Source organism: Elephantulus edwardii, unplaced genomic scaffold (assembly GCF_000299155.1).
Source record: "Elephantulus edwardii isolate Elephantulus edwardi_28Jun2011 unplaced genomic scaffold, EleEdw1.0 scaffold00017, whole genome shotgun sequence".
Taxonomy (NCBI): domain Eukaryota; kingdom Metazoa; phylum Chordata; class Mammalia; order Macroscelidea; family Macroscelididae; genus Elephantulus; species Elephantulus edwardii.
The window spans coordinates 1,233,468-1,253,942 of NW_006399767.1; the positions used below are offsets into that span (position 1 = coordinate 1,233,468).

The 20,475-nt window shown below is 37.5% G+C and overlaps 1 protein-coding gene across 1 annotated transcript in view; it reads left to right on the top strand.

Annotated features, from left to right (window-relative positions):
* Positions 1 to 20,129, top strand: part of PKHD1 (polycystic kidney and hepatic disease 1 (autosomal recessive)) — an 866,042-nt gene extending 845,913 nt beyond the window's left edge. The window contains exons 64-65 of the mRNA XM_006882114.1: positions 5,068 to 5,190; positions 19,675 to 20,129. Coding sequence (XP_006882176.1) covers positions 5,068 to 5,190; positions 19,675 to 20,129 — 578 coding nt within the window. The remainder of the gene's footprint in view (positions 1 to 5,067; positions 5,191 to 19,674) is intronic.
* The last annotated feature ends 346 nt before the right edge of the window (positions 20,130 to 20,475 follow it).

The window sequence follows — 20,475 nt, forward strand, 5'->3', positions numbered from 1 at the left end:
TAGTCTGCGTGTGTTCTGTTGTGCATAGGGTTTTCAGAGGCCTGCTATTTCAGAAGTGGGTGGCCAATCCTTCTTCCTAGTCTGTCTTAATCTACTCCTCTTAACTGTTAGCCAATTTTTTTTGATACAGTAACTCTGTATATTTCTTCCATATTCTTTTAATGCTTCCTGGATCATTTACTCTTCTGCCAATAGCATTCTTAAGTCTTACAACTCAAGTCTTGAATTTTTATGCTACATATAGTTTTCTGTATTTTTATAACTTCTGAAAGTCTCCATAACCTTTCAGTCTACATGCAGAACAGATAATCTCGGGGGCAGGTTTTTATGAGGAGGAAAGTGGCAACAGAATTGGAGGAAGACTCATTGACAACCGATATTATGTAGAAGATACAACCTTGCTTGCTGAAACTGAAGAGGACCTGAATTGCTTGCTGCAGAAGGTCAAGGACAGTAATCTTCAATATGGATTGAAGCTCATTATCAAGAAGACAAAGATTCTCACCAATGGGCCAATTGACAGCGCCCTCATGGATTGAGAAGAGATTGAGGTCATTAACAGTTATAGCTTGTTTGGCTCCACAATCAACATTTTGGGCACCAGCAGTCAGGAAATCAAAGGTGAATTTCATTAAGTAAATATGCTGTGAGGGACCTTTCCAGAGTACTAGGAATCAACAGTGGTAGTCTAGAGACTAAGGTGTGCCTGATCTAGGCCATAGTCTTTGCATTTACTTACTATGCATAAGAGATCTAGACAACGACTAAGGATGACAGAAGAAGAATCACTGCCTTTGAGTTGTGGTGCTGCCAAGAAAACAAATAGGTAAGTCTTAAAGAGGGTGAAACCAAGTTTTTCCTTGAAGGCTAGAATTCTGAAGCTCCATCTCACATCCTTTGGTCATGTCCAAAAGGAACTGATCTTTGGAGAATATTATGCTTGGAAGTGTGGAGAGGACAGGACAAAAGAGGAAGACCCCAGTGTAACTAGGGATATGGGAGTAGGTGTGTTGGAGTCAGTAAGACTGGCTCAGGACAGGGCAGGCTTCAGAGCTTTTGTACATAGGGTTGCTATGAGTTACAGGGAATCTGACAACACATGACAGGCACATAACAACAACAACTATAATAGGCATTTATTACTTTGTGCTGTAGTTGTTATGTGCTGTCAAGTTTAATACCACCCATTGTTGTTGTTGTTACATGGCACCTAGTTGATTGTGACCCATAGCAGCCCAATGAACCTTGCCTTATCCTGTGCTAACCTCACCTGATCCCTTTGACACAGTTACTATGTCAATCCATTTTATCCAGGGTCTTTCCCTTCTGCTTTGACCATCTACACTTTCAAGCATGATGTCCTTATCTAAAACCTGGTCCCTCCTGATCACATTCCCAAGAAGAAATTTAGTTTTATCTTCACCAGGACCCTCTCTCTATTTTTCTCTTAGCAGTCCATACTATGTGCAATACTCTTCTCCAGCATCACGACTTAAAGGCATCAATTCTTCTATTACCCCTATTCATTGCCCAGCCTGGATTTACTTGTTTGCACTCTGGAGAGATTCCTGAGGGCAGATTTTCTTAATGCAAAGCATCTTTTTATTTTCTGACTGCTGGTGCTGAGAGTTTTTATTGTGGATCCAAGCTAGATGAAATTATTAACAACCTCAATCCTTTCTCTACTACAATACTACATTGACCTAGCAGTGAAGATCTTTGTTTTCCTGACGTTGAGATGCAATCTGTATTGAAGGCTCCAATCTTTTACCTTCTGCTGCAGATGCTTCAGTCCTTCTCAGTTTCAGCAAGCAAGGTTGTGTCATCTGCATAATGCAGGTTGTTGATGAGTTTTCCTCAAATACTGATTTTACATTCTTCTTCATAAAGTCTAGCCTCTGGAATGATTTGTTTTACATATAGATTGAAAGGTACAGAGAAATAATACACTATCCTATCTTGGCTTTGAAACATGAAGGGTTCCCTGGCTCTCTTAGGACAGAAGCTTCCTGATCTTGGTCTAGGTTTCACATGGACACAATCAGGTGTTCTGGGATTCCTATTCTTCTCAATGTTAGCCACACATTTGTTGTGATCCACATAGCCACATGCCTTTGCATAGTCTATAAAGCACAAAAGACCTGATACTTTCTTTTTTCAGCCATCAGCCATGTTAAATCATCAGTATTATCTCTAGTAGCATGGCCTCTTCTAAACCCAGGTTTAATTTCTGGCAGTTCTCTGTCGATGGTACAGGACTAGTATTATTGAACAAATTCTGCATTCTGTTGGATCACCATTTTAAGCAGCGGTAATAAATATGGATCTCATGCAGTCAATTAGCCAGGTCGCTGTCCTCCAGATTTTTTTGGCTCAACCTAGTGAACACATCCCATAGCAACCCTATAGACAACAGATCTGAATCTTGTCCTTTTTGTGCTATCCTCACCATTTCTGACATACTTGAACTCACTGCCAAAGTCACTGTGTGAATTCATCCTGTTGAAGGTCTTCCTCTCTTTTACTCATCCTCTTCCTTTCCAAGCATGATTATTCTTTCCAAGGAATAACCTCTCCTTGCAACATGCTAAGTTTGTGAGATGAACCATTGTCATCTTTTACTCCAAGGAGCACTCTTGCTACATTTTCTCTAAGACACAGTTTTTTTGTTCTTTTTGCAATCCAGGGAATATTCAGTTATCTTCTCCAAAACCTCAGCCCAAATTAGTTTTTGCCACTCTTATTCATTGTCCAGCTGTCAGTTGCATATAGCAAGTGATTGCAAAGACAATGGCTTGAATCGAGTACACCTTAGACTTCAAACTGACTTCATTTCTCCTCCATAATTTGGAGAGGTATTTGACTGCAAACTTTCCCAGTGCAATGTATCCTCCTGTCTGCAAGTACTAAGGGAGGTGATTGTGGATCCAAGTAAGATGAAGTCTTTGACAGTTTCAATCTTTCCTCCATCTATCATGATGTTACCTATTGGTCCAGTGATGAGAATATTTGTTTTCTTGACATTGAGATGCAATCCCTATTGAAGGCTATATTCTTTGATCTTCTGCAGCATGTGTTCCAAGTCCTCCTCACTTTTAACAAGCAAAGTTGTATTATCTGCATAATATAGGTTATTGATGACTCCATCTTTGATACTGATGCCACATTCTTGCTTATAGAGTCCCACTTCTCAAATAATTTGCTAAGCATACAGATTGAGGGGATACAACATGACACATACATTTCTTAATTAAACCATGTAGTATTTTCTTATCCTGTTCACAGAAGAGCCTCTTAATCTAGGTATGGATTTTACTGAGTAAATAATTATTGCTTTAGAATTAGCAAAGTTTACCACTCCCATCCTCCAAATTTATAACATCCTAAGGTGTTAATATGCATAAAGTTGACACTTATGAAAAATTATTTATGCCCTGTCTTTTCAATATCATAATCTCTAGGAAGAAAAGATCGGGTTCTCTTTTTTTCCATCTAATAATTTTTTAAAAGAGTGAAAAGCTAGTTTGAAATCTTTCTGCTGTTACACCATTTTTAATTCATGATTCTTGTTTTACTTGTAACTTTGACATTCTCAAAAATATTGGACCCTAATCTCATCTGCCATAGGCCAAATTAATAACCACTATCAGAAATATGTGTGTTCTTTTAGAACAGTCACAAAATAAACTGTAAAGGACCTAAGACAGTACCTTCTTAATTTGCAAATGGAAATATGGTACTTAGAAATATTCTATGTACTGCCTGGGGTCAAAACATGAGTTAGTGGTATAATGGAGCTCTGAGCTAGACTCCCTGAATTTTAGTCTACATTGCTTCAAAATCAAGGTAAAACGCTTTTTGGCTTTAAAGGAGTGTAGCCAAATGAGAAAACTTCAGAGCTAAGCAGTGACTTCCTTTCCATCCCTTGACTTAAATAAAATGAGTCATAGATTCATGTTTATCTATGTTAGAAGTTTGCAAACTTGTATCTTACACTTTTTAGGTACTCTTTCTTAATCACCAGGCTTCAACTTGGTTTTGGATTTATGTATTACAAATTCAATCAGTATTTCCAAATTAGAAGTTAAGATAGACTTTTATGTTATTTTCTTACTAATTTACTTTTAAAAAGCAGCATATTTATTATACATTTATATAATTATTTTCTTTTGACTAAACAGATGTCAGCTGGAGTCTCTTAGCAGGTTCTAAATTCAATCTGTTGAAATATGTTGTTTTGGTTGTATTCTCTGTGGTAAAAGAGGTCAGCTCCGACTTGATGGCAACAAGAGTGAGATCTCACATTTTGAATAGCTTTTTACCCATGCGTGATTTTGAAAAAGTACATCAGTTGGGAAATACTGTTTTGAGTATTTTCTAATTGTTTACATATTTTTTTAAAACATCACTTTTGTTAATGTTAACATGGATCTTCATGTAATATAAATCTGGTTTTGATGTCACACTCTAGTTTTGCAGTTAACAGTGAGGAGCTCAGTGGATATACATGACAGTTCCATGTGTCTTCACAAGGGTCTTTAAAACTTTCTGTGAGACGGAGTGTTAGGAAGTGTAAAAGTTAAAAAAAGTATTAGGAATGTACCATTGCAGCACTAACAGAAGAAAAATGTATGCTAAAAAAATAGGAGCCATTAATTTAATTTTCTAGTAAACATTTAACTCAATATAAGAAAATATATCATCTCTACAGATAATCAGAATGAAAATGTTAGATATTTTAGATTATTCTCCTTACATTTTCAAATCACAAATGTATTTTATATTTATGACTCATCTCAATTTGAACTCTCTACATTTCAAGATTCATTAGCCACATGTTTATTGAACAGCATGGTTTTATATCTTGAGATTGGTGCTGGGTATCTGGGATTTGTTGTTGTTGCTTAACCTGTAAATATTGCATTCTACTGCTTGCATATCGATGCTATCTTGAGGGAGGTAAAAAGGAAATATCTTAACGTTTAGGGCACACTAAAGAAATGATTTTTTTTCTATAGTAACAAACAAAAAAAATGAGTTCTTTTTTTCTTCCCCTCATTAATTCAGAAACAAAAACTGAAGGGATTTCTGAAGCTCAGACTAACAATCAGAGGAATCATATTCATGCATCACCTAAACAGCAAGGAAAACAAGTAGAAGCTGGAACAGAAGGTCGAGTGATGGGAGAAGGTAGGTTTGTGTAACGGACTGATTCCTGCAGGAGACGCCTGTGGTGGGTGAGCTATAGCCTCCCTTTACCATGGGCTGTCAGTTTCTGAAGCAATCTAGTTTAAAATCTCATCTTGATTTCTTGTCACTTCTTCTCAAGGAAATTATACCCCAGCACAGAAATATGCAAGCCTAGCTGATTTGCTCTGTTATTACCAATTAGTCAAGGTGATGTTGTAATTTTTCCTCAGTAGAAGATTATTGGTTTAACATGTGATTTTGTTGCAGAAAGAAGGGGAAAATAAAATATAGGCATATAATCTTTCCTTTAGCTGTTGCAATCCTGCCAATTTGGCAACATTATTATATGTGGAAAAGAACAGGGTATACTTTGCCAAATACCAATTCTGAAAATGTCATTGAATATAAAACCCTCGAGAAAATGGGTAGGCATTTTAAGCTCTGTTTTGTTATTCAGGTGTATTTCTTTAAGCCAAATGTATTCTTTGACTAATTTGTGCACTGTACCAGGTGATCTTATTTGGCCTGCTCTTAAACTGCCTTAGCGACAAGGACCAGTGCCAGTCACAGGAAAGATAAGCATTTGCCTCAAACCAGTGCTTTTTCCGTGTCTTACCGACGATACAGAAAACAAGAGGCTGATGGGTCTGAATATTGAATGACTTTTCTAAGTATGAAATGACAGATGAAGAATATCCACATAATTTTCATGGATTCAAACATTGTGAAACATATGCTGTCATGACAAGAGTACTCCTTTCCCCCTCATCTAAGTAAAAATGAAAGTTCATAGTGTTTTTCTGCTTGAAAAAGAACACCCAAATTTATTGGTTCAGAGCATGTGATTATTACTAATCATTAGGGCTCTAGATACTTGGCTAAGCGTGTGTGTGTGTGTGTGTGTGTGTGTGTGTGTGTGTGAGAGAGAGAGAGAGAGAGAGAGAGATGGAGGGAAGGTGGGAGAGAGAGAAAGGGAGAGGGAGAGGGAGATGGGGCGAGAGAGAGAAAGAGAGATTGATTGATTGTGTTTTCCATGGAGGAAATGAAATTCATATATGTTTTAATGGAAGATATTTTTTCTCAACAAATTAGCCAGTCACACTGGTTCTTGCACTTATGTTAGATGGTAGCAATTTGTGTGTAAAGAAAGGAAACAGAGAGAAGTGGTGGTAGCAATTTGTGTGTAAAGAAAGGAAACAGAGAAGTAGCCTGGGACAGATGCTAGATTCCATCTAAAGTTATTTTCATTTGGTTTTCTACAAGTCTCCTGTCTGTTCCACTGCATATAAATTCAGGACAAGTGTTTGAAAACTCTTGCCTAAACCTAGCCCTGTGAAGAGCAGCATATGTAGCTGCATTCTTTGGCAGAAGGTTGGAGTGATGCTAATCTCTCCACTAATCTAATATGGCCATCTACATGAATCTCTGTTGCCCACTTAAATTAACTACATTAAACAGTCCACAAAGCTCGGGTGTTTTATTAAGGACCATTTTTTATGTGGTAGCTTATTAATAAATTATCAGGAATGAGACAAAGGGGACAAGGCTTTGGTGGAAGAACCTCAGCTTAAGAGATGGCAGCATTAAAGAGAGCATTTTATTAGGATATCCAAGTTAAAAATAGAGAAATGTGTTATCAGAAACTTCCCCTGAGAATCGTATATTTGTTTCCTTATTGTCTAAGCTTTGTCCAAATCTTGAGAGCTTCGTTTCCAAGGCTAGTAATAAGGCATTTCATACTTTTCTTCAGAACTTATTACCAGCTACAAAGCAACTAATTATTGCTAGCTTTAAATAAATTTGATGTTATTCCTCATTTCCACAAGACTTTTCTCTTTCCCCTCTGTGTTTTTAAACTTTCAACATTGGCTGATAAAGTGATTGGCTCTTTCTTTCAGGAGAGTTTTGCTTTCACTAAGCACTGCCATAGCACTAAGCTTACTTAGCCCATGAAACTGAGAATGACCACTGTCCAGTAGATTCCAACTGCAAACTCACCTTATACAGTGTTTCTGCCTCTTTTCCTCTCTGTATTACATGATACAGCAGAAGGCATGAGCTGTAGAGAGAAGGAAAGGCAGATCGATGGTCCACATACTTTTTCTTACCAGGATTATTGACATATAGATCCATCTGAGTCATTCTCCCTGGTTATGTCACTGCTAAGATTTAATGAATTTTCATTGTCAGTTGGAGAGAGGTAAGTGAGTGGTGGTTGAAAACATGGAAGTCAGGAGTAAGACTTGTTTGTGACTTCAATGAAGTCAACTAACTCCTGGGTGTCCCTTAGTTTCTTTATCAGTAAAATTTCCATAATAATATAATTATAACATTATATTAATAATAATATTATATATATAATAATATCACCTACAATGGAAGGAGTTGTTCCAAATTAAAAAGTTAATTTAAGTGAAGAGCACAAAACTATTCCAGTAGTTTTTTCATTATTTTAGGCTCAAGTCCTCATTGTCTGGTTCTGTCTTGTATTTATCATCTTGGATTTCATCCAGCGAACCCTTTTTACAGTTAGCATATTAGCTCACTCCTTCTTGGATGGACCTGGTAAGAAGCTGTGTGACTAAACCAAAGCCATGTGGTTCAAATTCACTAGCAGCTCTGTGGGAGAAAGATGAGTTGACTTCTCCCATGGGTTTTAATGCCTTGAAAATCCACTGAAGGGTCTGCTATGAGTCTGTTCCAACTTGACATCTTGTAACAACAACAACAACATCCTCCTTGGACTTACCTGTTGTCCTTTCTGCTGATTGACTTCACAGTGTCTTCTAACTGGATTTCTTGTTTTCACATGTTGAAATCTCTTCAGACTTTTAAGCATCAGCTGAAATGCTCCTTTCCTTCAAATTCTGCTGACTCCAATAAGAATGAGGATCTCACTCATTGAGTTACAAGAATACTCAATGCATGCCTATGCGTGGCTGTGACCATAAGGCCAACATGTAGTCTTTGGAGTTCTTTACTGTATTTTTCACATATAACATGGCCACATAAGTAGCATACACACACATAGGAAACTAACACAAGAGGTAGCTGTGCTATTTTGCCTCAAGGTTGGGTGACCTACTTATTCTAGTTTGCCTGGAACTCTCCTGCTTTTAAAGTGGAAAGTCCTGTGTCCCAGGAATTTTATCCCAGGCTCACTGGGAAACTTGGCCACTGATCTCAGAAGATGTTTGGCAATATCTGTGGACTATTTTGGTTGTCATAGTTTTGGACACAATTTGCTACTGGCATCAGACACTACCTTACAATGTACAGGATAGTCCCCAGCACCAAAGATTACCCAGGCCAGGCTGAGAAACCCTTGTCTTTGTAATATAAAGGTGAATCTCCTAGAATGACTTCAGAAATATAATTAGATCTTACCTACCTATAAATATTAGTAAGCATTTTTCCTGAAATTAATAACATTTTAAGCCTTTCTAGGGTAGTTATCCAGAGGTAAGATAGCTGTTTCCTGGGCCCTTACTAGCTTGTAGTATGATTAAGACATAAGCATAATGCATTTGGAGAAGAGAATTTACTGAGATACCTCCACTCATGTAAAATGACAGATTCATTGAAATTAAAACCATTTATGATATAATGTGAAAATAGAAATGTAACTCTGTTGGCATAGTCCAAGGGTTATTGTGATGGAAGTTTACTTTGATTTGGAACAAAAATCACTATTTTTATTAATATTTTAAAAAAATATTATTGTTTTGTATACAGTAATTTGTTAATATTGTGTTTCATTCATGTACAATGCTTTGGGTTTTTTTTGTTCACCTCCTTTCTCTACTCATCAAACTCTGTGACCCTCTGATTTCTCCCCTTCCCCCTCTTCCTAGCCTCCCTGTCCCTTCTCTTCTCTTCTTTGGACATACATACACCTCTTATGAGTTATCCTTCTGTTTTCACTATAATGGTTTTATACATTATTTGTTCTTACGCACCTGAATTAGTTTACTCAATATAATGCTCTCTAACCTCTTCCATGTTATATAGTATTTTCAAAATAAATTTTTTACTTTATTTTGTCTAATCTCCAAGTCCTTCCACACATATATTACTTATTAAAAAACTTTGTGATTAACATTTGGTTGGGACCTGGGAGCCTTTTATGTAAAGCAATTGGGATCTAGATTGCAGGGCTTTTTATTTGATTAACAGTCAGTTGTGGGTCGGGAGCCTCTTATTTAAACCAATTAGGACCTGGCAGGTGGGCCTTTGTGATAAACGGTTGGGCTTTGGGACCTGTCCCCCTTGGGCCTCATGTGAAGTTTTTTGCTATTAGGAGTACAAACTAAATAGTTAGTTTGTTGCATTTGGGGAATACAATATTTTAATAGGTACAGCACTTGTCTATAAGTTTGCTGTACTGAAGTAACTTGTGAGTTGCTATGATGCTGAAAGCTATGCCACTGATCTGTGAAATGACATAAAGGTTTCCCATGGTGGACAGATTTTTATAGAGCTCCAAGATTAGACAGAATAAGAAGCACAATTGATCATCCAGTTCTAAAATAACAGGCCTCAGAAAACTTTATGAACAGTAGAGGATATAAATATAGTATTATAAGTAAAGCCCAGATTGGAAGTCAATAAAAATGAGGAAAAATGGTGGCAACCATTCCTTAATAATGGAATGTAACAAAGCTTGGATATTGGAAAACTAGAAATTGTGAAAAATAAGATTAACACATTAACATTGACATTCTAAACCTGAGATCACGTGGTAATACTAGGCTATGAATGAAATACTAGGCTAGGAATGAAAAACAGACAACACAAAAACAAAAACAGAAAAAGAGTGGTGTTGCATTCATAGTAAAAAAGTCAATTTCAAGTATTATCCTGAAATACAATGTTGTGAGTGATAGGATATTATCCATATACACAAAAGGAAAATCTGTTCAAATCTATTCTCCTACATCTAGAGCCATACAAAGGAAAAAAGTGAAAATTTTTACCAAATCTTACAGTGAAAAATTGATCAAACATGTTATCAAGATGTGTTAATGATACTTGGTGACCTAAGTGCAAAAGTTGAAACGATAAAGAATGGATAGTGTCAGAAAGTATGGACTTGGTCACAGAAATGAAACTAGAAAGAAGAATTATCAAACTTTTAATTTTCAATTATTTACTCGTTACAAATACCTTTGAAAAAACCCACAACAACAACTTTACACATGGACTTCATGTGATGGACTGCATAGGAATTAGAGTGACTGCATCTGTGAGGGAATTATTAGAGATAATATCAGCAGCCACAACTAGATCAGGGTTGGACTGTCTGTCAGGCCATCAATTAATCAACTGAAAGTTCAAATTGAGGCTAAAAAAAAATTAAAACAAGTCAACAAGAGCAAAACATAATCATAAATCTTTTCTTCTTGAATTTCAAAATAACTGGAGAACATTTTTCTGAGTGAACTAAGTCAATGTTTGTCCCACAAGGACAAATATAAAACCATTATTGTAAAATGAGTATAAGGATCCAAGGGCGGGGGTGTGAGTAGAAACAGAAGGATGAGGATGTGCAGGGGGAGGAGGAGACTAATCATGGAGTTGTACAATTGGATATCAGGGGTGAGGGGAATTAGAAGAATCTGTTCTCTAAAATAATGTATTCATAGTTTGTAAATAAACTAGTATTTTTTTTTAAAAAAGATTAAATTTGAAGCATTGAAAACCAACAAGACTAGATGAGTTGTGGGATGACATCAGGGATATCATTCTTAAAGAGAGAAGATTATTTCAAAAACAGAGGAGAAAGAAAACAACCAAAAAACCACCAAACTGAATATTAGAAAAGACTAAAAATTGCTCTAGAGTTTGAGAAACCAAAACAAAGAGAAAATATGCCAAAATAAAAGAGCTGAACAGATTTCAAAGGGCAGCTTGAGAAGACAAAGCAAGGTATTATAGTGGAATGTGCAGAGAGCTGTAATGGGAGAATTAGTTTTGCATTTCTCAAGCTGAAAGAACTGAATGAAGAGGGACTAGCAAAACTGGACCTTCATCTTCTTTTGGTGCTTCTAGTCAGTCAACATATTGTCCATAACATATTTTGATATTGCCACTCAAGGTTTAAATTTGTTGTTCAATTCTACACAAAAATCAACTCAAGGTGGATCAGAGACCTGGGAGTAAAGCCCAAAACCATAAAGTTCATAAGAGACAAACTGGGATCAGGCTTAGAAGGTCTAGTCCATGATATAAAGAGACTGCCAAATACAACCAAAAATGCACAATCTAAAGAGGATAAAATTGATGAAGGGGATCTTCTAAAGATTAAATCCCTGTGCACATCAAAACCTTTTTCCAACAGGGTGAAAATAAAACCTACTGACTGGGAAAAAAACATTTGGTAATGCCATCTCAGACAAGAGTCTCATAAAAAGTTTACAGAATACTCCTGGGACCCTACAAGAAAATGACTGATAACCCAATACAAGATGGGCAAAAGACATGGAAAGAATTTTCACAGAGGAAGATACACAAATGGCCAATAGATAGGTAAAGAAATGCTCAAAACACAGGCAATAAGAAAGATGCACATGAAAACCACAATGATATACCATCTCACTCCAGTAACAGTGACAAAGTTTAACAGAATAGCAAGTAATAAATGTTGGAGAGGATGTGGCAAGATAGAAGCTCTTATAAATTGTTGGTCTGATTGTAAAATTGTATAACCATTCTGGAAGTCAATTTGATGCTTCCTAAAAAACCTAAACATAGAAATTCCATATAACTCAGCTATTCCACTGTTTGGAATATACCCTGAGTAAATGAGAATTGAGTCATAACTGGACACTTGTACACCAATGTTCATAGAAGCATTATTCACTATCACAAGAACATGGAAGCAAACCAGATGTTCAACCACCATTGAATGGATTGAGAAATTATGGTACATTCATACAGTAGCAATGATTTTGTAAATTATTACTTAGTTTGGGAGGTACTGGAAAGCATTATGCTGAGTGAACTGACTCAGTCTCACAAGGATAAATATTATATAAAACTGTTATTATAGAATGGGTATGAGGATCCAAGGAGGGGTGGAAGCAGAAGGATGAAGATGTGTGGAGGCATGGGGAGGGGTGGATTAATCATGGGGTTGTACAATTTGAAGGGGGAGTTGAGAAAAATTGGAAGAATCTAGTCTGAAAAATAGTGTGTTTGATTTTTGTAAATAAACTAGTATAATAATTTTTTAAAAAAGAGTGTGATGCCCACACCCCAGCTCTGGCATCTGTAAGGACAGGACTGCTGAGTGGCACCCTCATTCTCTGGGATGTGATTTCAGAGATACAACTGAGAGAGTGGACCATAGACAGAGAGGTCTTCAGAGAGAAGCTAGGTCCAAAGCCACTGCCGGCAGGACTGTGGCAGCCTGCTGGTGTGGGAGGACATGTAGGTGTACTCGGGCCAAAGGGGAGCTACACAATCTCTGCTAGGTAGAAAATATTCACAAACAATATAAACCCTGGGACTTCTTAAACCAGAAGAATATTAGTAAAGCTTCTGGGGGAAATGTGCCAAATTGCTTTACAGATTTTTCTTCATTTTCAAAATTGTAAAAGTTGCTGTTATTTTAAAAGTATTAAGAATTAAATGTTTATGATATCATCTCATCCCAGTAAGAATAGCAAAATTTAACAGAACATCAAATGCTGGTGAGGTTGTGGAGAAACTGGAACCCTTATTCACTGTTGGTGGGAGTGTAAAATGGTGCAGCCACTATGGAAGTCTGTATGGCGCTTTCTCAGAAAGGTACAAATAGAAATTCCATTTGACCCAGCAATTCCACTACTGGGAAATTACCCTAAAGAAACCATTACTGACACCCAAGCAGATAAATGCACACCCATGTTTATTGTGACTTTGTTCACAATAGCAAAGAGCTAGAAACAATCCAAGTGCCCATCAACAAACGAATGAATGGACAATCTCTGGTATACTCATGAAATATTATGCTAAATAGATGACCCTGGAGGACATTATGATGAGTGAAATATCTCAGTCACAAAAGGACAAATATTGCACAGGGCTACTGTTTTAAAACGGGACTGACATCAGGGTTGAGAGAAGACAGAAAAGAGAACTGTTTAAAAGTGATATATGAATGGGTATTCTTTATATTACGCAAGTCCAGAGTGAAAGCTGCATAGTAGAGTGGACTTGGGGGGAGGGATTGCATAACAATGAAGGAGTTTTTCTTTTGATTTTCAAGGAGAAGAGTGAATTGGAGGGAGAAGGTGGATAGGGAGAAAAGTGCAACAGTGAATGACTGGGGATAAAAAAAAAAAGAAAAAGATGGAGGGAATGCATAGAGTCACTATACGAAAAAGAACTGACCTGACACTAAAAAATTTGAGGAAGTACCATATGATCAGGAGCCAAAAATAATGAAGGAGGAAATAAAAGCTGCACTGAAGACACTGGCAAAAAAGAGGGGAAAAGAAAAAAAGGCCCCAGGAATCAATGGGACACCAACTGACTTGTTTCAGTTAATAGATGCAGCCCTGGATGTGCTCACCACTCTATACGAGGAAATTTGGAAGACAGATGTCTGGCCAATAGACTGGAAGAGGTCCATTCTGAATTGTTCCCATTCTCAAGAAAGGTGATCCAACAGAATGTGGAAATAAGAAAATGTAATTAATATTGCATGCAAGAAAAATACTGGTAAAGATCATTTTAAAAATGGGTAAAACAATATCTAGATAAGGGACTGCCAGAAGTTCAAGCAGGATTTAGAAGAGGCCATGCCCCAGGGATATCATTGCTGATGTCGCGTGCATCTTGGTCAAAAGTAAAGAACACCAGAATAATGTTTATCTTTTTTTCATTGATTAAGCGAAGGTATTTGACTGTGGGGATCATAACAAGTTATGGTTAACATTGAGAAGAATGGGAATCTCAGAACACTTAATTGTGCTGTGTGAAACCTATACCTAAACCAAGAGTCTCTTGTGTGAACAGAACAAGGGAACACTATATGGTTTAAAATTAAGAAGGTGTGCATCAGGGTTGTATTCTCTCTGCACACCTATTCAATATGTATTCTGATCAAATTATTCAAGAAACCAAACTCTATGAAGAAGAATGTGGCATCAAGATTGGAGGAAGACTCAACAATAACCTGTGTTTTTCAGATGACACTATATTGCTTGCTGAAAGTGAGGAGGACTTGAAGCACTTGTTGCAGAAGATCAAATAATACAGCCTTCAATATGGATTGCTTTCAACCTCAAGAAAACAAAAATTCTTACCACTGGACTGATCGTGACAGGCAATATCATGATAGATGGAGAAAAGATTGAAACTTTCAACAATTTCATCTTACTTGCATCCATAATCAACTTTCTTATTTCCAAGTACTCAGGAAATTAACAGATGTATTGCACTGGGAAAGTCTACTGTCAGGGACTTCTCCAAATTATTGAGGAATAATAATGCCAGTTTGAAGACTAGGGTGTCTATGGTTGTTCCCATCACTTTCTATGCTTCAGAAAGCTGGACAATTAATAACCAAGACAGAAAAAATGATGCCTTTGAATTAGGGTGTTGGAGAAAGGTACTAAGGTGTTGGGAAAGGGTACTTAATATCCATGGACTGTCAAAAGAACAAACAGATATATCTTAGGGAAGGTGTAACCAGAGTGCTCCTTGAAGGCAAAGATGATAAAGCTTTGTCTTTCATACTTCAGGCATGTCTCTTTCAGGGGCAATTCCTTGGAGAGGGATGTGATGTTTGGAAAGACTGATGGTCAACAAAGGAGAGGATGACCCTAGGCCAAGTGGATTGATGTGGTGACTGCTGCAATGGGCTCTAATGTGTCAGAAAGTGTGAGGATGGCACAGGATAGAATAGGTTTCAGATGGGTTGTTCCTAGGATTGTTATGGGTCATACTCAACTCCATGTCACCTAACAACAACAATAAACAAGCTATGAAAAAGTTTATTTACTGAATAAAAGAATCTACATAAACAGGCCACAATCAGTTGTTAGATGCTATTGAGTTGACCATGACTCTCAGTGACTGCTTTGAATCGTATATTAGAACCTTACCCAGTCTCTGCCTTGTTTAAGCCCTTCACTGTAGTTATGTGTTAATCTATTGAATTATTTTTCTGTTTTACCAGGCTGGTTATTAATATTTTATATATATTCAGTATATGGGCAAGGCTATCCCCCCTAGTGACAAATGAGGAACCAAGGCAGATTAACTTTCTTTATATTTAATCATCTGACATCCACTTCTCTACTTCATACCTTATTTAGGCTTAGGTGCCCAGGCAATTATATTGAGCTTTCTGAGGTGAATTTGGATACTTAGATAGTGTAAATGGTTAAGTCTTAACTTCTGTCCTAACGAATGATGGTTTAAGTCCACCCAGAGGTGCCTTAGAAGAAAAGTCTGAGACTCTACTTCCAAAAGGTCATCATCATCAAAAACTCTGCACAGCTGTCCTATGACTCGAGTCATGAATGGCTGGAGGGCAACTGAGTTGTCCTTTGGTGTAGTTGTGAAAGCAAGTCATCTGGTTCTTAATTCATGGGACTCTGGTGGCCTGCTCCATTGGAAGTCATGCTGCTGTCAAAAGGCCACACCTCACTGATAGTTCACCGTCAACAGTGGCTCCACAAGAGAAAGATGAGTCATCTCCACAAGTGCTATTTACACCCCTGGAAGCCAGTGGAGGCTCAGATATGAGTAGATGCTGACTTGTCAATAGTAAATGCAGTTGTGTTGAATTCTTACTGCAGGTCAAAGAGTCTGGATTGAGAAAGTACTAACAGTGAAACAGTGTGGTTGTAAGCAGCAGGATTCATTGTTAATGTCCCTGATGCCAGGAAAAGGCAATGTGTGTGTGTGTGTGTGTGTGTGTGTGTGTGTGTGTGTGTGTGTGTGGCAGCATAGCCCACATTCTTTTCCTGAGAAAGCACTTGAGGCCAACAATCATCAATGAGCATAGAAAACTACCGCTGGTTGTTTGTTGCTAAATCCCAAAAGCAACCAATAAACTCACCTTTTTGTAAAGAAGAAATCTGTGCTTCCATGTTTTACCACAGTCTTCCTAAAATTTGGTCAAACCTACCTGTGGTTATTTGATTCCTCCTTCTTCTAAAGTACAGGGAGGGGCAGTTTGTAATCCCACTTTTCCATCTTAATGGGGACTCATCAGACAGAGGTGGAATGGAAGCATGCCAGTTCAGATGTTTTGATGCTCTCTCTTTCCTCCCCTAAAACCCAAACATTCAGCTGAATGCCTTAGGACACATATCTACTATAAATTCATTTTTTATCTAATTTGTCTGAGATCTAAGCTTCTTGTGGAGGTCCCAGATCAAAGGAGCTGATTCTTTCTGAAGTCGGCACTGACATATAATGTGTGCTGACTTAGTTCTGTCTATAGCCTCACAGTGGGAGGTGGCCAGCCTTCCTGGGCACCTTTACACAGTGAACTTTCATTTCTGCTGGGAAGTCTGTCAGGTATGTTGCTGATTGGAGCGGCCATGTAAATAATTCATGGGGAGATTCTTAAATGGTTTTGGGTCTGCAAAGGCTCGCAACCCTTGTTAGTCTTTAATGACTAGATGTAGACTTGAAGAACAAGAAGGAATAGATTTTGAATGTCAGTCTCTTAAAATAAAGATACCATAGTTTCTTCAATGGATTGAAAATAGGTGACTCACAGTCTTTGATTCCTTGTATATGAAGTAGTATTGGTTTTACCAAGGGATATAACTGATAATAAGCCTTTATTCCCTCCTTTTTAAATTGCTTCTACCAGGAAATTTATTACTGGTCGTCTTTGCTTATTTGATGTTCTTGATAAAGTATGCCTTTTCCTTGTGTTGTTGTTATTGATGATTGCTGTCAAGTTGAGCACAACTCATAGCGACTCTATGAACAAAAGATCGAATGCTTTTCCATTAACTATTGTCATTTCTCCAAGTTCATAGAGTTTACAGAGGCATGTGGTTTAGGAAGTGAATGCCACTCCTGTTCCCAAAATTACATAATTTTGGAGAAGATGCTGAATTCAGTGTTTGACATAGGGCTAGTCTTAATGAGAGGACAAGGGGACAAGGCTGAGGCATAAAAAAAAATTATTTTACTTAAATAGTCAAAGTCTTAAGAGGAAAACAAAAAAGTCACACAAGAAAATGTGACTAATAACGAAATTACTACACAGGTCAAATGAGAAATCCCAAGTCACAAATAATGAGGCATAAATCAGTGTCAAGTGAGCTATCAGAGAATACTTCCAGAAGGAGTCACTTCTCCTGTAAGGAACATAGGAAGCCTGAGACTCTCATAGTTGTAAGCTGGAAAATAATTTACATGTTCATGGCAGATACATGTTAGGCATAACTATGGTGGAGAAGTAGAAAAATAATATGAAAAGCATGGCTTTAACAGAATGCTTAGTGAGTGTGGAAACAACAGAAATCTCATGATGACTTTATCTCATTTTATACTCCACATCAAATGCATATGATGTTTAGATCATCACTGTCTCCCTTCTTTACTTCCCATCCCATTCATTGTTAGGTTGAAATGAAGTAGGAAATTGGTATGCTCTTCCCTAGTGTTGTTTTCTGCAATATCATGTAGATGAGATGAATGTGTAACAAAAGCCAAAACAGTTCTTAATAAACAGAGTAAGGAGTGTAATACACAGGTTAATATATTAGAAACTTCATTTAATATATGTTGTTGATTGTCATCAAATCAAACACAACTCAAAGTGACCCTATGAACAAAAGGTCTGAATCCCCCCTATAACTATCGACATTTATCAAAGTTCATAGAGTTTCCAGAGGCATATTATTTAGGAAGTGGATGCTACTCCTGCTTCCAAATTTAATATAGAAGAGCAGTTAATTAATAATTCCAGTGGTGAAATAGGAGAACACCAGGAATGAAAATTGTAAATGATGGTGTTACGGCCTTCGTCTAAGTGACCTGAAGAAGTTCTCAATGTTTTTCTACTGCCAGGCACCTGAAAGATGGCATTCAGATGCCTGGCAAGCTGCTGGATACGTATTCAATCAAATGTGTGCATACATACAAGCATGAATTCTTCTCAATTCCCTTTCTTAATCTTTAACTCCACAGTACTGTGTGGATACAGACTCTGGTCCCCAAAATTTTGAATTTGATATTTTACTGTTTCCTGTATAATCTTGAGGAAGTTACCTAATACCTCTGTGCCTCAGTGTCAAAATTTGAACTACCTCTAAAAGGAGGTTGATAATATCACTCCCCAGAGTTGTTGCAAAGATTAAATGATAGATGACAATGGAGCCTGATGTGCTGTAATTCCGGATAACTATGTATGTGTTATTGTAAAATTATTGTTAATGTTTTATCACTTCATAGAACTCCTATTAGAATATAAATGAGTAAGGGTATCATTAATATAGTAATAGTTCTTAATTTTCCTTAACTTATAAAAAAGGGTTATCATTTGATAAAAGCATATATATATTCATCTGAGTTGAATGATGTAAAATTTTCTCAAGATGAATAAAAGAAGGGAGAGAGTTTTGAAAGCTGGGATGAAGACACGATTTTAGGTCCAAAGTATGCTCAGAAGTAATTCTTAGGGGTGGAATAAGAGTATACACAGTTTCTTTCTGTATTCTCTGTTGTAAAACAAGATCTGGCACATAATATACGCTCAACAAACATTGGTTCTAGAAAGAAATTATCTGTTTTAATAAACATCTAGATTAATCACCAAAATACTAAAACTGGTAAAGGCATTTTGCTCCTTAGGTATGAAATTTCACCATAGTCTTCAGATACTGTATCTTATTAAGAAAAAAATGTACTTACAAAGATATTTGGCAATTTACAGTCTTTGTAATTACTTGCTATGCATCAGAAAGCTGAACAATAACTAGGGATTATAGAAGAAGAATTGATGTCTTTGAGCTGTGGTGCTGGAGAAGAGTATTGAATATACCATGGACTGCTAGGGAATGAACAGGTTTGTCCTAGAGAGAGTTGAGAACAGGTTGCTCCTTGGAGGCAAGAATTCTGAAGCTTCATCTGACATACTTTGGACATGTTGAAAGAAGGGATCAGTCCTTGGAGAGGGTTGTCATGCTTGGGAGGGTGGAGAGACAGCACAGAAGAGGAAGACCCTCTATGAGATGGATTGATTCAGTGGCTGTGGTAATGGGGATAGGTGTGTCAGAGACAGTATGATTGCACAGGATAGAGCAGGGTTTAGGGCTGTTATACATAGGGTCACTATGAGTTACAGACAACCTAATGGCACATTACAACGACAACATTGGGTATTACAACTCAGTCTTCAATTGTGTAGTACTATCTTTTCAGAACTACACATTGAACATTTTTATTGTGTAAATTTCATGCATGAAATGTGTAATGAGCTGTTGAAAACCTAAATGTCTTTATCCCCCCTCACTTCTTCAGATATGAAGATGAAGGTGATGCTGGGCAAGGTGAACCAGCTTCCCCACCAGTCACTGAATGGAGTGTCCAGAAGGAAGGTTAGCTGCCATGTTGCCCAGGAAGAGGGTGGCAGCCAAGAAGAGGCCACTGTGTGTGCTCCCAGTACTGCCAACATCACAGCCCACGGGCACTCCTGCTGTCCAGACTCTCCTGCTCAGCAAGGGTACCTGCAAAACACTGGGAAGTGGAAGGAGACCCAAGAGCAGTTGCTCAGGTATCAGTTGGCGGGACAAGATCAACGGCTGATGCTCTGCCCGGACCTAAGACAAGAGAGACAACAGTCACAGGGTCAGAGTTGGCTGAGCAAAGACAATGGCAGCTTGGGACTTTCTCGGAAGAAGAAATCCTCCTGTGGTGCTACAGAGGCCTTCTGCCTTCATTCAGTTCATCCAGAAACTATTCAGGAGTGCCTGTGATCAGAGAGGAGTGTGGGCAGTTGGGCTTCAAGGAGGAATGTTCAAAATATGTCGAGATAATGAGCAACAGAGGGAAAGTCTGACCTGTGGTGATGACTAAGGCAGAATGTAGACCTGAAATTTCCTTTTCAACTTAAAAACAGAAAGTCATCATATATATGTTTAATAACTAAAAATATCTGCTATGTCTTTTCTGTCAGTTCCTAATCCTGGTCCACATATGAGGCAAATAATTGATTCTTAAGTATTTAATTTATACTTGATTTTATTTCTCCAGGTGTCTTCTGTATCTTGCCCTCTTAAAAGGGACATATGCTGGTTTATACCAGTTGCTGCTATTTGTTGT